The sequence below is a fragment of the Neofelis nebulosa genome, chromosome 3 (assembly GCF_028018385.1).
Source record: "Neofelis nebulosa isolate mNeoNeb1 chromosome 3, mNeoNeb1.pri, whole genome shotgun sequence".
In the NCBI taxonomy this organism is placed as follows: domain Eukaryota; kingdom Metazoa; phylum Chordata; class Mammalia; order Carnivora; family Felidae; genus Neofelis; species Neofelis nebulosa.
Window position 1 is genome coordinate 36140252 of NC_080784.1, and position 16014 is coordinate 36156265.

Here is a 16014-nt window from a genome sequence, read left to right on the forward strand (position 1 = left end):
TGAGTACTTACCAGCCACACTGACCACATGCTCTGCAGGGGCGCCTCTACAGCCTGGCGCTTCCTTAGAGCCTTCCTGCCCTTCCTTCTAAGGACCAGTGCCTGTCTGTATAACAAGCTCCAGAGAGACCCTGAAAACTCTAAAGCCATCAGTGCCCTCTGCTTACGCTCCCCCAGCAGCAGCCTCAGCTGAGCTCTCCGCCAGGGGAGGCAGGCAGGAAGGACTGCTGGCTTTACTCAATGAATCGGCGGGTGTGCGGGTGTGTGTGTGTCTGTGCCAAGCTGGCCCCAGTTGATGAGAAAAGACTCCCTGGAGTGAAAGGGAGGGGTAGGAGGGCCTTTCCACCCTGATCAGGGCCACAGATCAGACTTTCCATGCTGTTCTGCACAAACTCCCTGACCTTACAGGCCCCAGCCCCCACCCTCACCCCTCCCTGCACTCACACAGAGGAGAGAGGCCTGTTTATCACTCTGGGTGGGACCCAAGCCTGTGGGGAATTGAAAAGAAACAGCCAGCTTAGGTTGCTATTGTTTTGTTTAAACAAACCGCTGGCTGGGCTGACTTGGAGAGGAGTGAGGGGGAGGCTGGGAGCACAGAGCAGGCTGGGCTGGGCCGCTCTGGGCTTAGTCCCCATCTCTCAGTCGCCCTAGAGCCGCCAGAGAGCTATTTCGGGAGAGTGGGTGCTAAGGCTTGGGCCCTCACGTCCTCTCCTGGGAGAGATGGGAATCAGGGGAGGGGCCTCCGTTCCCCAACCCCCTCCCTCTACCCTGGTGTCCCCTGGCTTCTCAACCCCTGGCCACACCTGGGTCCTCTGCCAGCCCTGGGAAAGACGACCCGATACTGGGGGAGTCAGGGACCGTGCGGGAAGCCAGCCAAGGCAGAGCTGGCCACGCACGGCCCTGCTGTCCCAGGGACTAAATTTGAAGGCTGCCTGGACGCTCCGGAGCAGACAAGACTGCACGAGGGGGCTGGAAGGGTGCCAAAGGACAGAGATCTCACCTGCCCAGGGTGAGGAAAACCAAGTGGGAAGGGGGCCCAAGGTGGAGGGACCCATTCTTCTGCCGTCCTCTGCCCTTTCTCCCAACCAGGGATGAGTCTGGGGGAGGGGATGTTCTGGCAAAGGAGGCCCAAAGTGAGAACGGTTGGTGGACAAGCTACAGCCCAAAGGGGAAGAGATCAGGGGGCTTCAAGAAGACGGGGGTGGGGCTCTGACTTTGTAGAAGGTAGCCTGCACTAGGAGCTGGGTCACCCAACTGACCCCAAGAGTCTCCACAGAGAAATGAGAGATCTCTTAGCTCCCTGCTCCCAAACCCTCATCCTGAGCACCTCTGTGAGGGGAAGGAGCAGAGGCTGCCTCAGGAGGGCTTGGTGGAAAGACAACCAGGGCACAGTTAGGTGTTGGCAGAACCAGTGAAGAGCCATGCTAATCACCATCATTAAGGCTATAAAACCCCACACCTAGGGGCCCCGAGCTGTGGCACAGACCCAGGGGCCCTGCTCCAGTCCCTTTCATCTGAGCATCTCCCAGTCCTGCACAAACAATAATTAGCACCCGCCCCCGGGATCGCCTCATTATCCCACAGACGCGGAGCAGAGGAGAAAAGGGAGGGGAAGGAAGAAGAGGGAAACTGAGGCCAAAGAATCTGCCCAGAGGTTGTGGGCTGAGTCCCATCAAGAACTTGCCTCAGAATCAGCGGTCCAACCTCCTCCTGCCCTCCCTGCCCTTCTGGTTACTCAGAAACCACTGGCCTAATATTCTGAAGGCCCCAAAGAGAACCTGAGAGGATGGGCTGGCTTAGCAAGGCTGTGAGGATTGCCAGCCCCTGCCTTAGATCTGACCAGACCCCACAGGCAGAGAGTCGTGTCCTATGCCCAGTCTAGGGGCGCAGAAGATGGGAGTGCCCTTCCAGAAGTGTCTTCTCATGTTCAGGGGGTCCATCCCTCACCCCCAGGCCACCCTCAGCGATGCCTGTGTCTGTCCTCTCTCCCCGGACCCCCTGAGGCGCCATTCCAAACCCTATAGCTGGTTCTGGCAACGCATCCCAGGAGCAGCCATACATGTTCCTACTCCTCCATCGTACTCCCTCAGGGAGAGAAAGAAGTCAGCAAAACCTACTTGGACTGAAGTGTGCTGGTATGGCCTTCCGCTGCCCCAGGAGTCTCTCACACCTGTGTCTGTCTCTCATTTCAGGGTGTTGATATGAAGAAAGGGAAGATTCAGGGCCAGGAGCTGTCAGGTGAGTATGACCCTCAAACACCCCTTGCCCCAGCCAGGGCAATGGTGATGGCCACCAGAACCATAATGAAGCAACTCAATGTTGAGACTTCGCAGTGTGCAAGTGCTGGCCCAGGAGTTTACTTGTATGCTCTAATGTCATGTTCACAACTGTGCTTTGAGACCACTGCCACCAGTATGTCTGTTTTAAAGAGAATGAAACCGAGGCACAGACCCACCTGTCCCATGTCTCATGACAAGTAAGAGGTGGGGCCAGCGTGAAAGGCAAGGGTCTTCAGGAGAGTGACTGGCAGAGATTGGTGGGTCCCTCTCTTCCCTCCGCCTGCCTTCCTGTGTTCCCCTGTACCCAGTCCCACGTGATCTCCTTGCATGGGGCTCTGTAGACCTCCCGGAAAGGGCTGAGCAAAAAGATAAATGAGCCTCATAGTTCTGTGAAGCAACGCAGGCCAGATAGGCCTGGCTTCAAATCCCAGCTCCACTGTTTACTGTCCACCTGACTTTACCTCTCAGAGCCTCAGTCTCCTCATCCAGAAAATGGCGACAACACCCATCTTACCAAGTTGTGGTGAGGGTTAAGGGGATATCACAAGGGAAAGCACTTAAGGCCTGGCACCAAGAAGTGGCTCGCCATGTGTATCCCTTCCCTTCCTCCTCATAATCTCTCGCCTCTACTCTTGGAGGGGGGATTCTTCAGGAAAGCCCTGGTGAGGGGGGTTCAGTCTCCCATCTCTCCTGAGGATAAATTCCCAGTTGCACTGAACCAGTGAGTTCCAACCACAGCCTTATGCACACAGATGCACGGACACCAGTCTTTGGCAGCGTGGCACACACCCACACTCCAGTGAGCTTGGCACCCAGCAGCCCCTGGCCTTGCTCAAAGCTGACCCGGCCGCATCTGCCCTCCACACACCATGCACGTGAAGGACACACGCCGGCACCCACCTATGCTCAGCAGCCTTTCTCAGCGTTGGCAGTGTTTGTGAAAAAAAAAATAATGACCCACATCTGCACACACACTGACGGAGACCCTCCAAAACAGCCTCAGCGAACAAGCACACTCTCCCAGCACTCGCACCTGCCCCAGCACAGACCCCAAGTCATACAAACTCACAGGGCTCCTGGCACACCCTGTGCTGTGCTCACTCTGAACACATGCACGCATGCGCGCACGCACACAACACACGCGTGTGTCAGATCTGCAACCAAAAACTCAGGGAGAGATGAATAGTCAGGAATTCCCCTAGCTGCGAGCATGCTGGAGGCCCCAGTGGCCGGAAGTGCACCATGAGGAACAATTCCAACAGCTCCAAATGGCGAGTCCCTCTTGTCTAATGACCAGGAGAGGGAGGTGACCATAAAGAACCAAGCTCCTTCCCACCAGCATCCTCGCTGCAAACACTCCATCCCCACCCACCCCCAGGAAGATTCTTGGCTCTTTAGAAAGGGAGATGAGGCGAAGGGGAGGAGGCAGAGGCACACGGTTTGGCAGGAGGCCCCACTGGAACCAACCGCAAAAGTCTGGCCCATAAAACCCCTGCATAGACTTGGGGAAAGAATGAGAGATGTCCCCGCCCCACTACCCCCCTACCTTAGAAAAAGATCTGCCTCCTGCACCGAGGGCAGAGGGGAGGGAGATGGGCCTTCTCCTCCGGAAGAGCCTGAGTGGGCTCCCAGTGCCCCGAGCACCCAGATCCTACACTTCCATGATCAAACCTTTGAACCGAGTCCCACCCACCCCCATAACCACTTCCAGATCCTCCGGATCCAGCCAAGAAATTGGCTTCTTTGGGAATTGAGTTCATAAGGAAATGCTGAAAAAATAAATAAAAATCCGCTGCCAAACACTCTCACAGAGGAAGATGGGTTTCTCTTGAGGCAGGAAATCCATCAGGATAGACTAAAACAGCAAAGGGATAACACCAACACCCACCAGCCAAGTAAGGCCCAGGAGTCCCACCAGTGCCCAAGACCTTCAAGCAGCTCACACCTCCTCCTCCTCCTCCTCCTCCTCCTCCTCCTCCTCCTCCCACCACCACCCAAAATAAGGTGTTTCCTAAAGGAAACTACTGAAGATGAGATCCTGCGAAAGATAAATCCTAGTAGTTTGCAGTGGGGTAAGCCCCCGGCTGGGACCCCAGGAAGGTCAGTGGGGACCATGGAAGGCATAAAGAATTATCTTGAGAGAAAAGAGCCAGGGGTCTCTGGGCTCTGTAGGGTGTGGGGCCCATCCTCTGTCCTTCTTCTGCCCCTAGCCTACCAGCCTCCCTCCCCACCAGCACAAAGTGGCTTCCACCGCTACCAGTTCTTCGTCTATCTTCAGGAAGGACAGAACATCTCTCTCCATTCCAAAGAAAACAAAACTCGAGGTAAGGCCTCCCCATCTGTCAAAGCCAGTGTAAATTCTGGGGTGGAAGTGGATGCTTTGTGCATTAATGGGGAAGCTGGGACCTTGACTCCTTACCCATGAGCTTTGGAGGCCGGAGTCAAAGGGTAGTGTTTCTTGAAAGTAGACTGGAATGAGTGTCCTAAAGATTTTGACATCAGATGTGTTCTCCCCCCATAAGTAAGTCCCGCAGATCACGATGGTGGCTTTAGCTGGCCCGGAGCCAGGTAGAGAACCATTTCCCCCATTCAGCCTTGAATGGCATGTGCAGGCAGCTACCCCACAGCACTTCTGCAAGTAATTATACGCTCTAATTGAGTCTGATCTGGGCAAGAGGGCCCTGGAATGCCACCCTGCCAGTCTGTCTTCGTTGGTCATTAATTGTTCTGTCTGCCCAGTATTGCCACAGTGGTGGGGCAAAAACTTCCCAGCCATAACCCTTCCACTAGCTTCTCTGAGCAGCCCTTCTGGCCTCCTGGAGAGGATCCACTCCCCGTAGCCTCCTGATGGCTAACTGAAGGTGGCCTTGGTCCCCCTCCAACCAAAGCTGGGGAGCAGGAAGGAAGACTCGTGGACATCTGGACACTGCCATGCCTCAGGCGACTCACCTGACCCTGTGTGAGCCATGACCCCTCACTGAGCTTTAGATTTCTCTCCAGGAAAATGGGAAATAAAGTAATCTCTGTGCACTCTATCACCTCCCCCATTTGGGGGAAGGGAAGAAAATGTGGAATGCACAGATGCCATCTTGGGAGTGCAAACAGCACATCCCCCAGGCTGGCAGGAAGGTGAGTGGGCGGGTGGATGTCATCAGCCATTTGCTCTCACCCAGTGACCTTGACCAACTCCCACCCACTGGGAAGCCAGGAAAGGTATTGTTACAAGCCTGTTGCCCAAAGGCCCCAGAGGAGAGGAAAGTGGAGCCCCAAAAGGTATTGGCTGAGTGAAGGAGGCCTTCAGGTGTGCTGAGCAGGAGCCACCAATCACAGAAGGCTCCGGGCTGCCCTGAAAGCAGAGTTGGTGCAACCTTTCCACTGGTGAACCCTCCCCAGGTGCCCTCAGCATCTTGCCAATCTGTAAATCTGTTTTAAACCGCTTTCCCAAAGACACGCTTTCAAATTTGGATACAGAGAGAAAAGGAAAACAATAATGTATCTTGCCCAAGCCAAGACGAATTTCTCCAGTTCCCTGGATCACTCTCGCCAAAGACGTCATGAGCCCCCTTACACCAGTCCAGGCACTGTGCTTTCTGAGGGCTGAGAACTGGCACCTGAGCCCACGACGGTCCCCCAAGAGTACAAGTCTCACAAAGTAAGGCGTGCCTGAGTCCCACTGTTAAGACATCAAGATCACAATGCCCCCACCCTGGGCTAGGATAGTGCTCAGACTGTCCCCTGAAAGAGGCTCCGGCAAGATCAAGTGCTTTCTGAGGGGCGGGGTGGGAGGGGAAGGAGAGAGCAGTAGGTGAAGCCAGGAGGAGCATGAAAGGGGGCAAAGGGAGAAAGGAGGTGCCTACCGCAAAGACACTTGCCGTCCACCGTGGCTGGGGTCCTCAGGTTCCACCCGTCCTCCAGAAAACACAGTGGCTGGTGTGCCCTTCCTGTGACACTGGCAGCAGGCAAGGAAGCTCTAAACCTATGCGGCCTGACACCCACCATCAGTCCCTTTGAATCTTTGCCAAAACCACAGTTTCTTGTGCACAGCCCCCTCCCTTTACATGAAAACTTAGGAACTGGACTCGCATCTGGGCAGGGTCCCTTGGCTTCTGTGCCATTTTGCTTGCCACCCGAGATGGAGGTGGGAAAATCATCCTCCCAGATGGGCCAGGGTACCCGTCCCATCATAGGACACCTTCCTGTGTCTAGCACTGTGCTAGGGGCTTAGGAGAGGATAGGATCACATAGCACAGGGAATGTTCCCTGCCCTCAGGGGGCTTACAGTCTACTTTGAAAACACTTATATAACAATGCAGAGCAGCTTATAATTAAGCACTTAATTGTGCGTTTCTGGCTGTAAGGACAACGGGAGATCAAGTGGATTTAGGGATAGTCCATACCTTCCTAAGATCCCCTTCTCTTCCAGAAGACACACCCTCTTCAGCCGGGAACAGTGCAAAGGTATTTTACTGCAGGGTGAGGAAATCTGTGTTTCCAGTCTCCAGCTAGTGATTTGACTTTTGAGCAATTCAACTACCCTCTCTGAGCCTCAGTTCCCCCATCTAGAAAATGAGGGGTTGGATCTAGATGATCTACAAACCTATATGGCCCTGAGGCTACATGGAAGAGGTGTGGCATGGGCTGGGCCTGGGAGAAGGAGGCCATTTGAATCCTTGAGTGAAAGAGAAAAGGCGCTCTGGGCTGGAGAACCACAGATGCAACGATTATTTTGGAAAAGTGAGAAGGAGCACCCCTTGTGAGGAGCAAGCCCAGCAGAGGCCTGACCTTGGTGGGTGCCGTGAAGTGCCAGTAGGTCTTGCCCATGGGAGAAGTAACACACAGCAACCCCTCTTTAGAGGTGACTACGCTGGAGTGGTGGGCAGGCCGGAGAGGAACAAGGGCACAGGAGACCACCAAAGGTGCAGAGATGCATGCCCAGATGAACCCACGGGGCGTGGCAAATGTAGAAGCCGCCCTTGCACACTGTCAGAAGTCCAAGGCCAGGCGCTCTCTGAAGCACCCGCACAGCGCTTGGGGACTCATGGAGCCCCAGGCTGGACCAGCCCCCAGGAGACCAGGATATGGAGCCAAGGAGCACAGGCCCTAGGGCTCACTTTGGTCTAGTTTTCTTTCCATGGGAAGGCGTCCTCGGAGGAACAGGGGAGTCCTAGGATATATGTGCTGTAACCAACCACTTGTGTTTTCTGGATGCACAGGCAGGAACAGCTTCCAGAGACTGGAAGGGAAAGTGGGTGTGTAAGAGCCAGGTAGAGAGGCATCCATGAAGGGTAGTTGACCTGAGCCAGTCCTACTGAATCCTTTCCTCCCTAGGACTTAGGCGTGGATGACAGTTTAGGTTGAGAAGCATGTGCAACATTATTCTAGTTGAATTTGTAGGACCGTGAGGGCCAGGGAACATTGCTCAGTGCCAGGGGCTGAAACCCTCCGCAGGGTTTCTCTTTATTCCGTGACCTCAAAACAACATCTATAGGATCAACAAATGGGATATCTTGACATCCATGTGTCACCTTGGACAAGCCACCTCACATCTCTGGGCCTCAATTTCTATATCCTCAAGATAAGGGGTTGGACTAGTTGGGTCTACCACTGAATGACCCATAACAGATTTGCTCCCAGCTTACCGAGTTCCCCCCACCTTGGAGTTCTGCGGGACAAGTGCAGGGAGCAAGTGACCAGTCTTGAAGAACCTATCCAACTCCACACACTTATGGATGGAGGCCTTCAATCAGATATTGGCCTGCCAGGACCACAGCACAGGCCCTGGAAGGGCAAGCCAACTTTCTTCTAGTTTATGAAATCCTGCCTTCCCATTCCTCCTGCCTTTACACAGCTCCTTCTCCCCGCCATTTTCCCCTCCATGCTGGGCACGATTCACACATGCCCTCTGCATTCGTTGGGATGACAGTAGGTGCCGAATGTGTGTGAGGCAGTGTTCTGAGTGCTGTGGGCACAGAATCGAGCCATGTGGACCAGGTCGGTGTTCCCATGGATGCATGGTGTCACCGGTATAACCCTGTGGACAGTTGGGAGTTCACAGAGCTAGTGAAGGGAGATAGTCAGATAGCTCAAGCATGACCACATCCCAAACAGGGAACAAGAGTGAAGCTGAAAGAGCCTGACCTGATGCCCTCTGACCATGGCTGGCCCAATTTCACTGACATTTGTCCCAAAGGCCACACCGCCCCTTCCTAAATTTGGGCCTGTAACACATTGGACTTGTACCTCTGTCCAACCCCTCTCACCCAGCTCTAATCCCTCTCCCCTCCACCTTGTATGCCCAAAGCCCAATCTGGCCTCTGGGCTCATCTGTGATTCATGACAGTTTGCCTGGGCATCGGCCTCACAGCAGCCTTGGATTCGGCAGGTGGCTTCCACGTTGTAGAGGAACCAACCGAATGAGTTGAGGGGCCATATCTGAAGAGAGCCCGCAGACAGCGCTGATTCGCACCTCATCCATGCACCCTTCTATACCACACGCTGCCACATGCCCACTAATTCCTGCTTAGTTCCCATCAGTGCCCACCATGCTCCCCCTTTGCCTGCTGCTGATCAGGGCTCACCATTTCTCCCCTTCCCCGAGCCTGGTGGCCCCGCCCCGCCTGCAGAATACGAGTCTTGCTGATGGCCCCATCATGCCTTCCCACGGGGCAGTCTTCTCTCAGCCGACAGGACCCTGCCCTCCCCTGCTGCTGTCCGTCTCCACATGCTCCGTAACACTTGGTTTTGCCTCCTTAGTCACCTGCTTTTATCTCTTTTGTATTAACCATTTTTCACTTGCACAGGCCTCACTGCCACCATGAGACTATAAATTCCTTGAGGGAAGAGCTCACCTCTGCCATATGTTTTCTTTTTACCACCTGTCCCTGTGCTCAGCCCCCTGTGAAATTTCAGTCAATGAGGATGTTTGTGTATGGGACACACCCATGTACACACACACACACACACACACACAGCTGCACGTTCTCACACCCCCATATTCAAGTCATCGTCAGCTTCCTTTAACACCCGGAAAGACAGCCGCCTCTGTGAGCACCGTGTCCACAAATGAGTTTTGGCATTCACATCCTCCTTGTCCCAACCAGGTGGGCAGGCAGGACCACTTGTGCCCAGCCTCTCCACCAGCCTGCCCTGCTCCTCCCTGGCTGGATCCTGTAGGGCGACCAGGACAGTGGCCATTCCTTCTGCCAGGCGAATAAGGAAACTGACGCCCAGAACAGTGAGTGGCTTGGTCAACCAAGGGTCCACAGTTAAAAGCAAATTACCTTTCTTCTGACTCCTGGGGCGAGGCTCTTCGCTCCTATCACTCACTCACCCACATTCCTCACCCTCACCCCTCTCTCTCCTCACCCAGACCACCTGGGCCCTGGTGTGGGGACAAAGAAAGAGCAAGTCTATCTTGGAGTTCCGAGTGTCCTTGGCCAGCAGCAGCAGCCACCCAAGGCAGCGTCCCCTCACACCCCCTCCCTGGAGAAGGTGATAGCCAAGCACTGTGTAGACACTAAAAGTCCTGCCGAGCTATGGCCTGTGTGGTGCCACACCTCAGCCACCTGGCCCAGAGGTGTCACGAGCCGGCCTCACGGCCTCAAGCTCCTCTCTCGAGTGAGCGGGGGAAATCCCCTCGCTGCCCCACAAGATGACATGCCAAAGCTTGTTCCAGAAGCATCTCCAAGGCAGTGAGCCCAGGATGGTGCCACAGCACCAAGGGAGCTAACAGGCCACACCAGTCTCGGACACCTCCTTACCGAGGCAGCCTTGGAGGCCTGCAGAGAGACTGCGTCTCTGGGAGGGGCAGAGAAGGGTCCTTGGGTTCTGGACCAGGCAGCCATAACCCACTCCCCAGCATCACAGACACCTGAACTGAGCAGCTCCTGGGTGAGCCACCCACCCATAGAGGTCAGAGAGGAGGGATGGGCTGAGGCTTGCCACACAGTGGGATTTAAGGCTTGCTTGTGGCCTCTAAAGGCCTGAGGGGCACCATGGGTGATTGAAACAGTAGGCACTGTGGGGAAATGTTTGAAAACACAGGCCAAGGGCAGGAATGCAGCAGAACTCTGAGAAGTGTCAACAGTAGGAGGCATTGATGTAGAGGAACTGAGGCTGGGAGAAAATCCACAGGCCTGGTGGCAGTGAGCTAGAAGTACATGGTATAGGCAAACGTAGAAGGAAGAGTGCCCTGCCTGCAGACCATCCCCAAACACGCACACAGACACACACAAACACACACAGCCCACTGCAAAACAGCCCCTACCCCCTGCCATGACCTCCCATGGTGGTTCACCTGGCCAGGCCCCAGAACCCACCCCCCCCCACCCCCACCCCCGCCCCAGGCCCAGCCCCTGAATCACTGTGTGGGCTTGTGTCAGGCAGTGGGGCCCCACCCACCTGGCAGAGCGGGTAGGACTGGGGGCCTGGCAGTGGCCCAGATGGGGCCATCCTGGGCAACTCTCAGACAGGCACCCTGGCTAGGAACTGCCTGCAACCTCCACAGGCCGCAGGCAGCCCTCTTCAGGAAGCACGCCCCAGTCAAGCCAAACATCAGTCGTCCAAAGCGGTATTGAACAGATCATCAGGAAACCACAGATAATCCCCAAATTTCACCCAGAGTTCCAGCCAGCCACCACCAGCAAATACTGGAATGGAGCAGCGGAAGCTTAAACTGACAGGTTTGAGCCTCCTCTCTTGCTCCCTTCCCCACCCCCAGCCCCAGCCTCAGGACCAAGGGGGACATCCTGGGTGATCCATTTCCCCGGGTAATTAGGAATTGCACTTCCACTCTCCAATCCTCCCGAGTGCTCCAGAGGAGCTGGGTGACCGCTCCCCACCTCAGAACCACCCCCCCCCCAGCATCCCCACCCTCTCACTCCTGCCAAAGTCAAAGTGGTCCCCTCTGCCCCATGCCTCTCAAGCCAGCAGGATCAGCCACTCAGCAAATATTCTCCAGGAGTAATTGGATGTGATGGAACGAGGGCTTTTCAGCTCCTGAGTGGAAGTCTCTGGATGTCATTTAGTGGCACAAAAAATAAGAGGCCCGGGCCTCCCGCCTACCACCACCAGGACATCATTAATCTCAGCAGAAAGGCATCAGTGCCTCTATCACTGCAGCCAGCCCTGCGAAGAGCCAGACAAATTACAGACCTGAGCCAGGCGCACGATGGGGCGGTTATTAGGCTGGCGTTCAATTTTTGTTTTTTCTTCGGGGCCAGTGTCCCCTAGGGGGAGAGTCAGGGGTGGGGGACAAGGAAGAGGGTGGCCACCTTGGTTAGATACACCTCACCCGCCTTGGGAGACAGGGCCACTCAGTGCCAGTAGAGGCCCCAGCAGCTCAACTCACAAAACAGCTCAGAGGAGGCCAAGCCCAAGTCTCAGGATCCCACCCCCTTGTTCTCCAGCCACAGGAGTGGAGGCCTCCCTCCCAGTGGGGGCTTCCCAGCCCCCACTTGCCAGGCTGAGCAGGAAACACTTGAGGGCCCCAGGAGGACCAAATGGCAAGTCAGGTGGGAAATGTCCCTGGGCTACAGGTAGGACACACAGGGAACACTGCCCTGTGCTATTGGGAAGGCCTAAGAGTAGGTCCGCTGAAGAGACGAGGGCGAAGCTAAGGATGGGACCCCATCCGCCAGGAGCTGCAAAGCTGTGCTGCTGGCCAAGAGAAGGCCTGAGAAGGCCTAGCTTGTTACTAGTCCAGGGTTCATTGTCTTCTATTATAAACCTGTTGAGGACAGGAGCAGGGCCTCCATCCAGTATACCCCCCATGCCTAGCGGACACCGGGCTGCGGCTCCCAGTTGGGCTGTCAGTCTCCCCTCAGCCCAGAGTTCGCACATTCCAGCAGAGGAGTCGCCCATCCCATGCCCACAAGTCCTCCGAGGGGGAGGGGCTGGCCTAGGAGAATATTTCTCAGTCCCCCACAGACTGGGGAAGCTGGGGGCAGAGAGTGACTCCAGCACCTGCCCCAGGGCAATTCCCACACATTCCAGCCATTGCTGCCCCTGGGACTCAGGGGCAGAGGATGAGTAACTGAAAGCTTGGAGCCCCTCTCCCAGGTGTTGAAGACACTGTCTGGGGGAGATCAGGCACACAGTAGTGGCTCCGAAACCTCCCCCCACCTCCGCCCCACAGCTTTAGGTAAGCTGACCCAGCACTCACTCCCCTTGGCCCATTTGTGGAACATCTGTAACATCTAACATCCTTCATCGCCAACATCTTCCCTATCAGCCCCAACCAGTGGGTAAAAGATCAGCCTCTAGTTTTTCGGAATGAGAACGGTGTGCCCTACGGTTGCGCAGGGAACAATGGGCACATCACGTGCAGCAGCCCCGCCCTGAGGAGACCCGGCCTGTGTTCCAACCACTGGGTGGTTCAGGAAACAGGCGTCAGACATCCTCCTCCTCTCTCCCTCCTGCCACAGAGCCCTTTGCAGTACGCTCACTACCCCTGCCCTGGACCCAGGAAGAGCCCATCCTGGGTGGCCCCAGGGTCCAAGGGGAGTGGCCTGAGCACAGCCAGCATCACCACCCTCTTCCTGCATGGCAGCAGCTTCTCTGCAGCTCCAGGATCGGAGCAGTGCCATACAGGATGGGACTTTCCTCCAAATGGTGACCACGAAGCCACAGCCTCCAAGCTCCCCATCTCTCCACACACACACACACACACCCCTGAGGGCCTGACTCACCCCTCTTCCTTCTAGAACTTGCAAAGGGTCAGTTCCTCTTGCCCTTTGTGGCAGGAAATGGGGGCGTGAGGAGTCACAGCCAAACCAGGGGAGGAGGCAGCAGGAGGCTAGCAGCCAGCAGCCTGTACCCACTCTCCTGAGGGACACAGGGCCTGGTTTGAGGAGCTGCCTAAGAACCACAGCATTGTCAGACATGTGACCGGGAAGGAGCTGTGAGGCTCCCAGGGCACTCCAAGCTCAATCAAGAGAAGTCCTCTGAATTAGGGAAGAGCAAATCTGCAGCAGGGGAGCGAGGTCTCCCTCGGGGTGCAGGGGATTTCTTTCCACCAACTTGCCCTGATCTCGTGATGAGAGTTTCAATTCCCTCCTGGCCACCAAGGTTTCTTCCTGCCCTACTCAGTGGGGAAGGCCCCCTTGTCCCCATGCCTGCCACACACCAGTTCACCCATGAGCCCTTTTCCTGGCTTGCACATGCATAGACATGCATGCATGTACAGACATACACACCTGCACGCACTTTCCCAGGCTCCCTGGGTGTGAAGGCCACCAGGCCAGTGCCTCCCCACCTCGCCTCCTGGTGGAAGACCCCACAGCACTCAGTTGCCCACCTGTCACCCAGCAGCCTACCCCCAGGAGAGACTCTCCCAGGGCCCAGCATCTCTCCCGAATCCGAGCATGGAGTCACCAGATCGGACCTAAGGGAGCATCCATCCATCCTCCCTCCATCATTGCCCCTAAGAAGCATTCTCACCGGAACCCCATCTTGTGCCCCATCCTCCCATGTGAGCACCGGGGATAAAAATAGTCTCCCCTTATGAGGATTAAGTAAGTGTATGAATATGCATGGAGTTTCTGGCACATAGGAAGCGCTATATGGATGTGTTATTACTATTATTATTATTATTTGCATTATCCTTATTATTGTCTTGTTTCTTTGGATTAAAACATTTTTGTTTTCCTTGAAAACCTCTTTGAAATGCAAACATCCCCTGCGGGGTGGTGTGGGGAGGAAAGGATGATAAGCGGAGTAACAGCACATCAAGGGACTTGCTTTCTTCCTTGTTAAAAAAGAGTAGTGGGTGGGGGTACCTGGGTGGCTCAGTCGGTTAAGTCCAACTCTTGACTTTAGCCCAGGTCATGATCTCATGGTTCGTGAGTTTGAGCCCCGCGTCGGGCTCTGTGCTGACAGTGCACAGCCTGCTCGGGATTCTTTCTCTCTCTCTGTCCCTCCCTTGCTTTTGCACTCTCTCTCAAAATAAATAAATAAACTTAAAAAAAAAAAAAAAAAGGTAGTGGGTCCAGACAGAGGACCACAGGCGGGTAAATGGGCAGCTCTGTCCAGGCTGCAACCCTCGCCCCTGTGCATTAAAGATTACTCTCCTCCACCTGTCCACTGCCTAGCTCTGCTCCAGGCAAGGTCTTCCTTGAGCACTCCCTCCACTCAGGGAAGGGTGGTTGCTTTACTCCTCACACACCAAAAAGAAAAAAATACAGGATGCCCAGTTAAATATGAATTTTAGATAAACAAGGAATGAATTTTTGAGTAAATTCCATGAGTATGTGGGACATACTTACAAATTAGTTGTTGTTTCTCTCAAATTCAGGTTACAGTGGGCATCCTGTGTTGTAGCTGGCAATCATGCACAGAGGGTGCCTGAGGCCCAGGGTTTGGGAAACAGAGCGTGGGAATATGCTTGTGACCACTTTCCGCAGCTTCTCCCCAGTGCCCTTGGCTGCGCCCTCCTTGCCCTGCTTCTAGGCCTGTCCACACTTGCCCCAGAAGAGGCCCCTCCCCCCCCCCACACACACAACCCTGTGCTCTCTCTCCTTGAGGAGCACCTGGGCACCAGCCGGGGACTTCTTACCCATACTGCAGGATCCAGGTGCTCAGGAGGAGGGAGAGCCCTAGCCATGTGCCCTGCCCCCCAACCTCAGCCACAGCCAGGGATCTGGGGAGGAGGTTGAAAGACTGACGCAGACACTGGGGCCGGCCTCAGCCCCAGCAGCTGGGATGACCACGTGTGAAGACAAGAAGCCTTTAAGGCCTTAGTCTTGGGGTGAGGAGAGCCCACAGAAAAAGAGAGGTGGGTGGAGACAGTGGGTAGCCCACCCAATGGGGCATCTTTCCGCATGTGAGAAGGCAGAGTCATGCCAAATAAAGGGCCCTGGGGAAGGAAACCAGTCCAGATTCACTCCTCATTGTTCCCTGGGGAGTAGTCTCTTCCCAGACACTCTGCTAACATCCAGCTAGGAGCCAGAAGCACCTGGGCACTCTGCCCCCCACGGCCCAACGGCCAAGGTCCTTACTTGCTGAGGCCTCCACGTCCTCAGAGCGGCCTCCCTGTCAGGCCCTGCCGCTCCCAGGCCATGGTTCTCTCTCACGGCCTTCCTCTGGTCTGTCTGTCCTTCCAGGCAATTGGAAGATGGACAAATTCCTGAACCGCTTCCACCTGAGTGAACCCGAAGCGAGCACCCAATTCATGACTGAAAATTACCAGGACTCCCCAAATTACCAGCCTCCCGCAGGAGGAAGCAGTGAGCCCACGGACAAACCCAAACAGAGTTAACTGCCGGCCAGACATCAGGCTTTGTGTTGCAGGTGTGTGTGTCCACAGTACCCATCAGTGATGGTCTGGGCATGGAACCCCTTCTCTCCCAAATTAAAAAAAAAAAAAGTCATCCAGGGCTTACTGGCTGGATGTGTTGCTTCCTAACCTGTTCTCTTTCAAAAACTAAGAAGAAGAAATCAATCGATGTCCAGCACTAGGAACCTGGGGCTTTGCTGTAAATGCAAGTGTGTGGGGTGCGGGTGGTGCTGGGATATAATGGATAGGAAGTGGGGGTCCCTAGGGCTCACCTGTCACTGAGGCACTGTGTGACCTGGAGCAAATCACCTATCTTCTCTAATCTGCTTCCTCTGTTGTGAAATCGAGGTAGGAAGGAGAGTTGGGGCAGTTGGTTTGTCACCATGGTCCATTCCAACTCTGACAATTCAGCATCATTCATTGAACAGGTATTGGCACCAGGTATGTGCCTGACCTCTTCCAC

General features: G+C 55.2%; 1 protein-coding gene and 1 long non-coding RNA gene across 5 annotated transcripts in view; one reads left to right on the forward strand and one right to left on the reverse strand.

The window, feature by feature from the left end:
• PEBP4 (phosphatidylethanolamine binding protein 4) overlaps nt 1–15655 on the forward strand; it is a 215013-nt gene extending 199358 nt beyond the window's left edge. For all 4 annotated transcript variants that reach the window (XM_058720332.1, XM_058720333.1, XM_058720330.1 and 1 more), the window contains 3 exons: nt 2192–2237; nt 4489–4602; nt 15379–15655. In XM_058720332.1, coding sequence (XP_058576315.1) covers nt 2192–2237; nt 4489–4602; nt 15379–15533 — 315 coding nt within the window. In that variant the 3' untranslated portion in view covers nt 15534–15655. The remainder of the gene's footprint in view (nt 1–2191; nt 2238–4488; nt 4603–15378) is intronic.
• The window catches only part of LOC131506605 (uncharacterized), a 46383-nt gene that overhangs the window by 9989 nt on the left and 20380 nt on the right, over nt 1–16014 (reverse strand). The window lies entirely within an intron of this gene.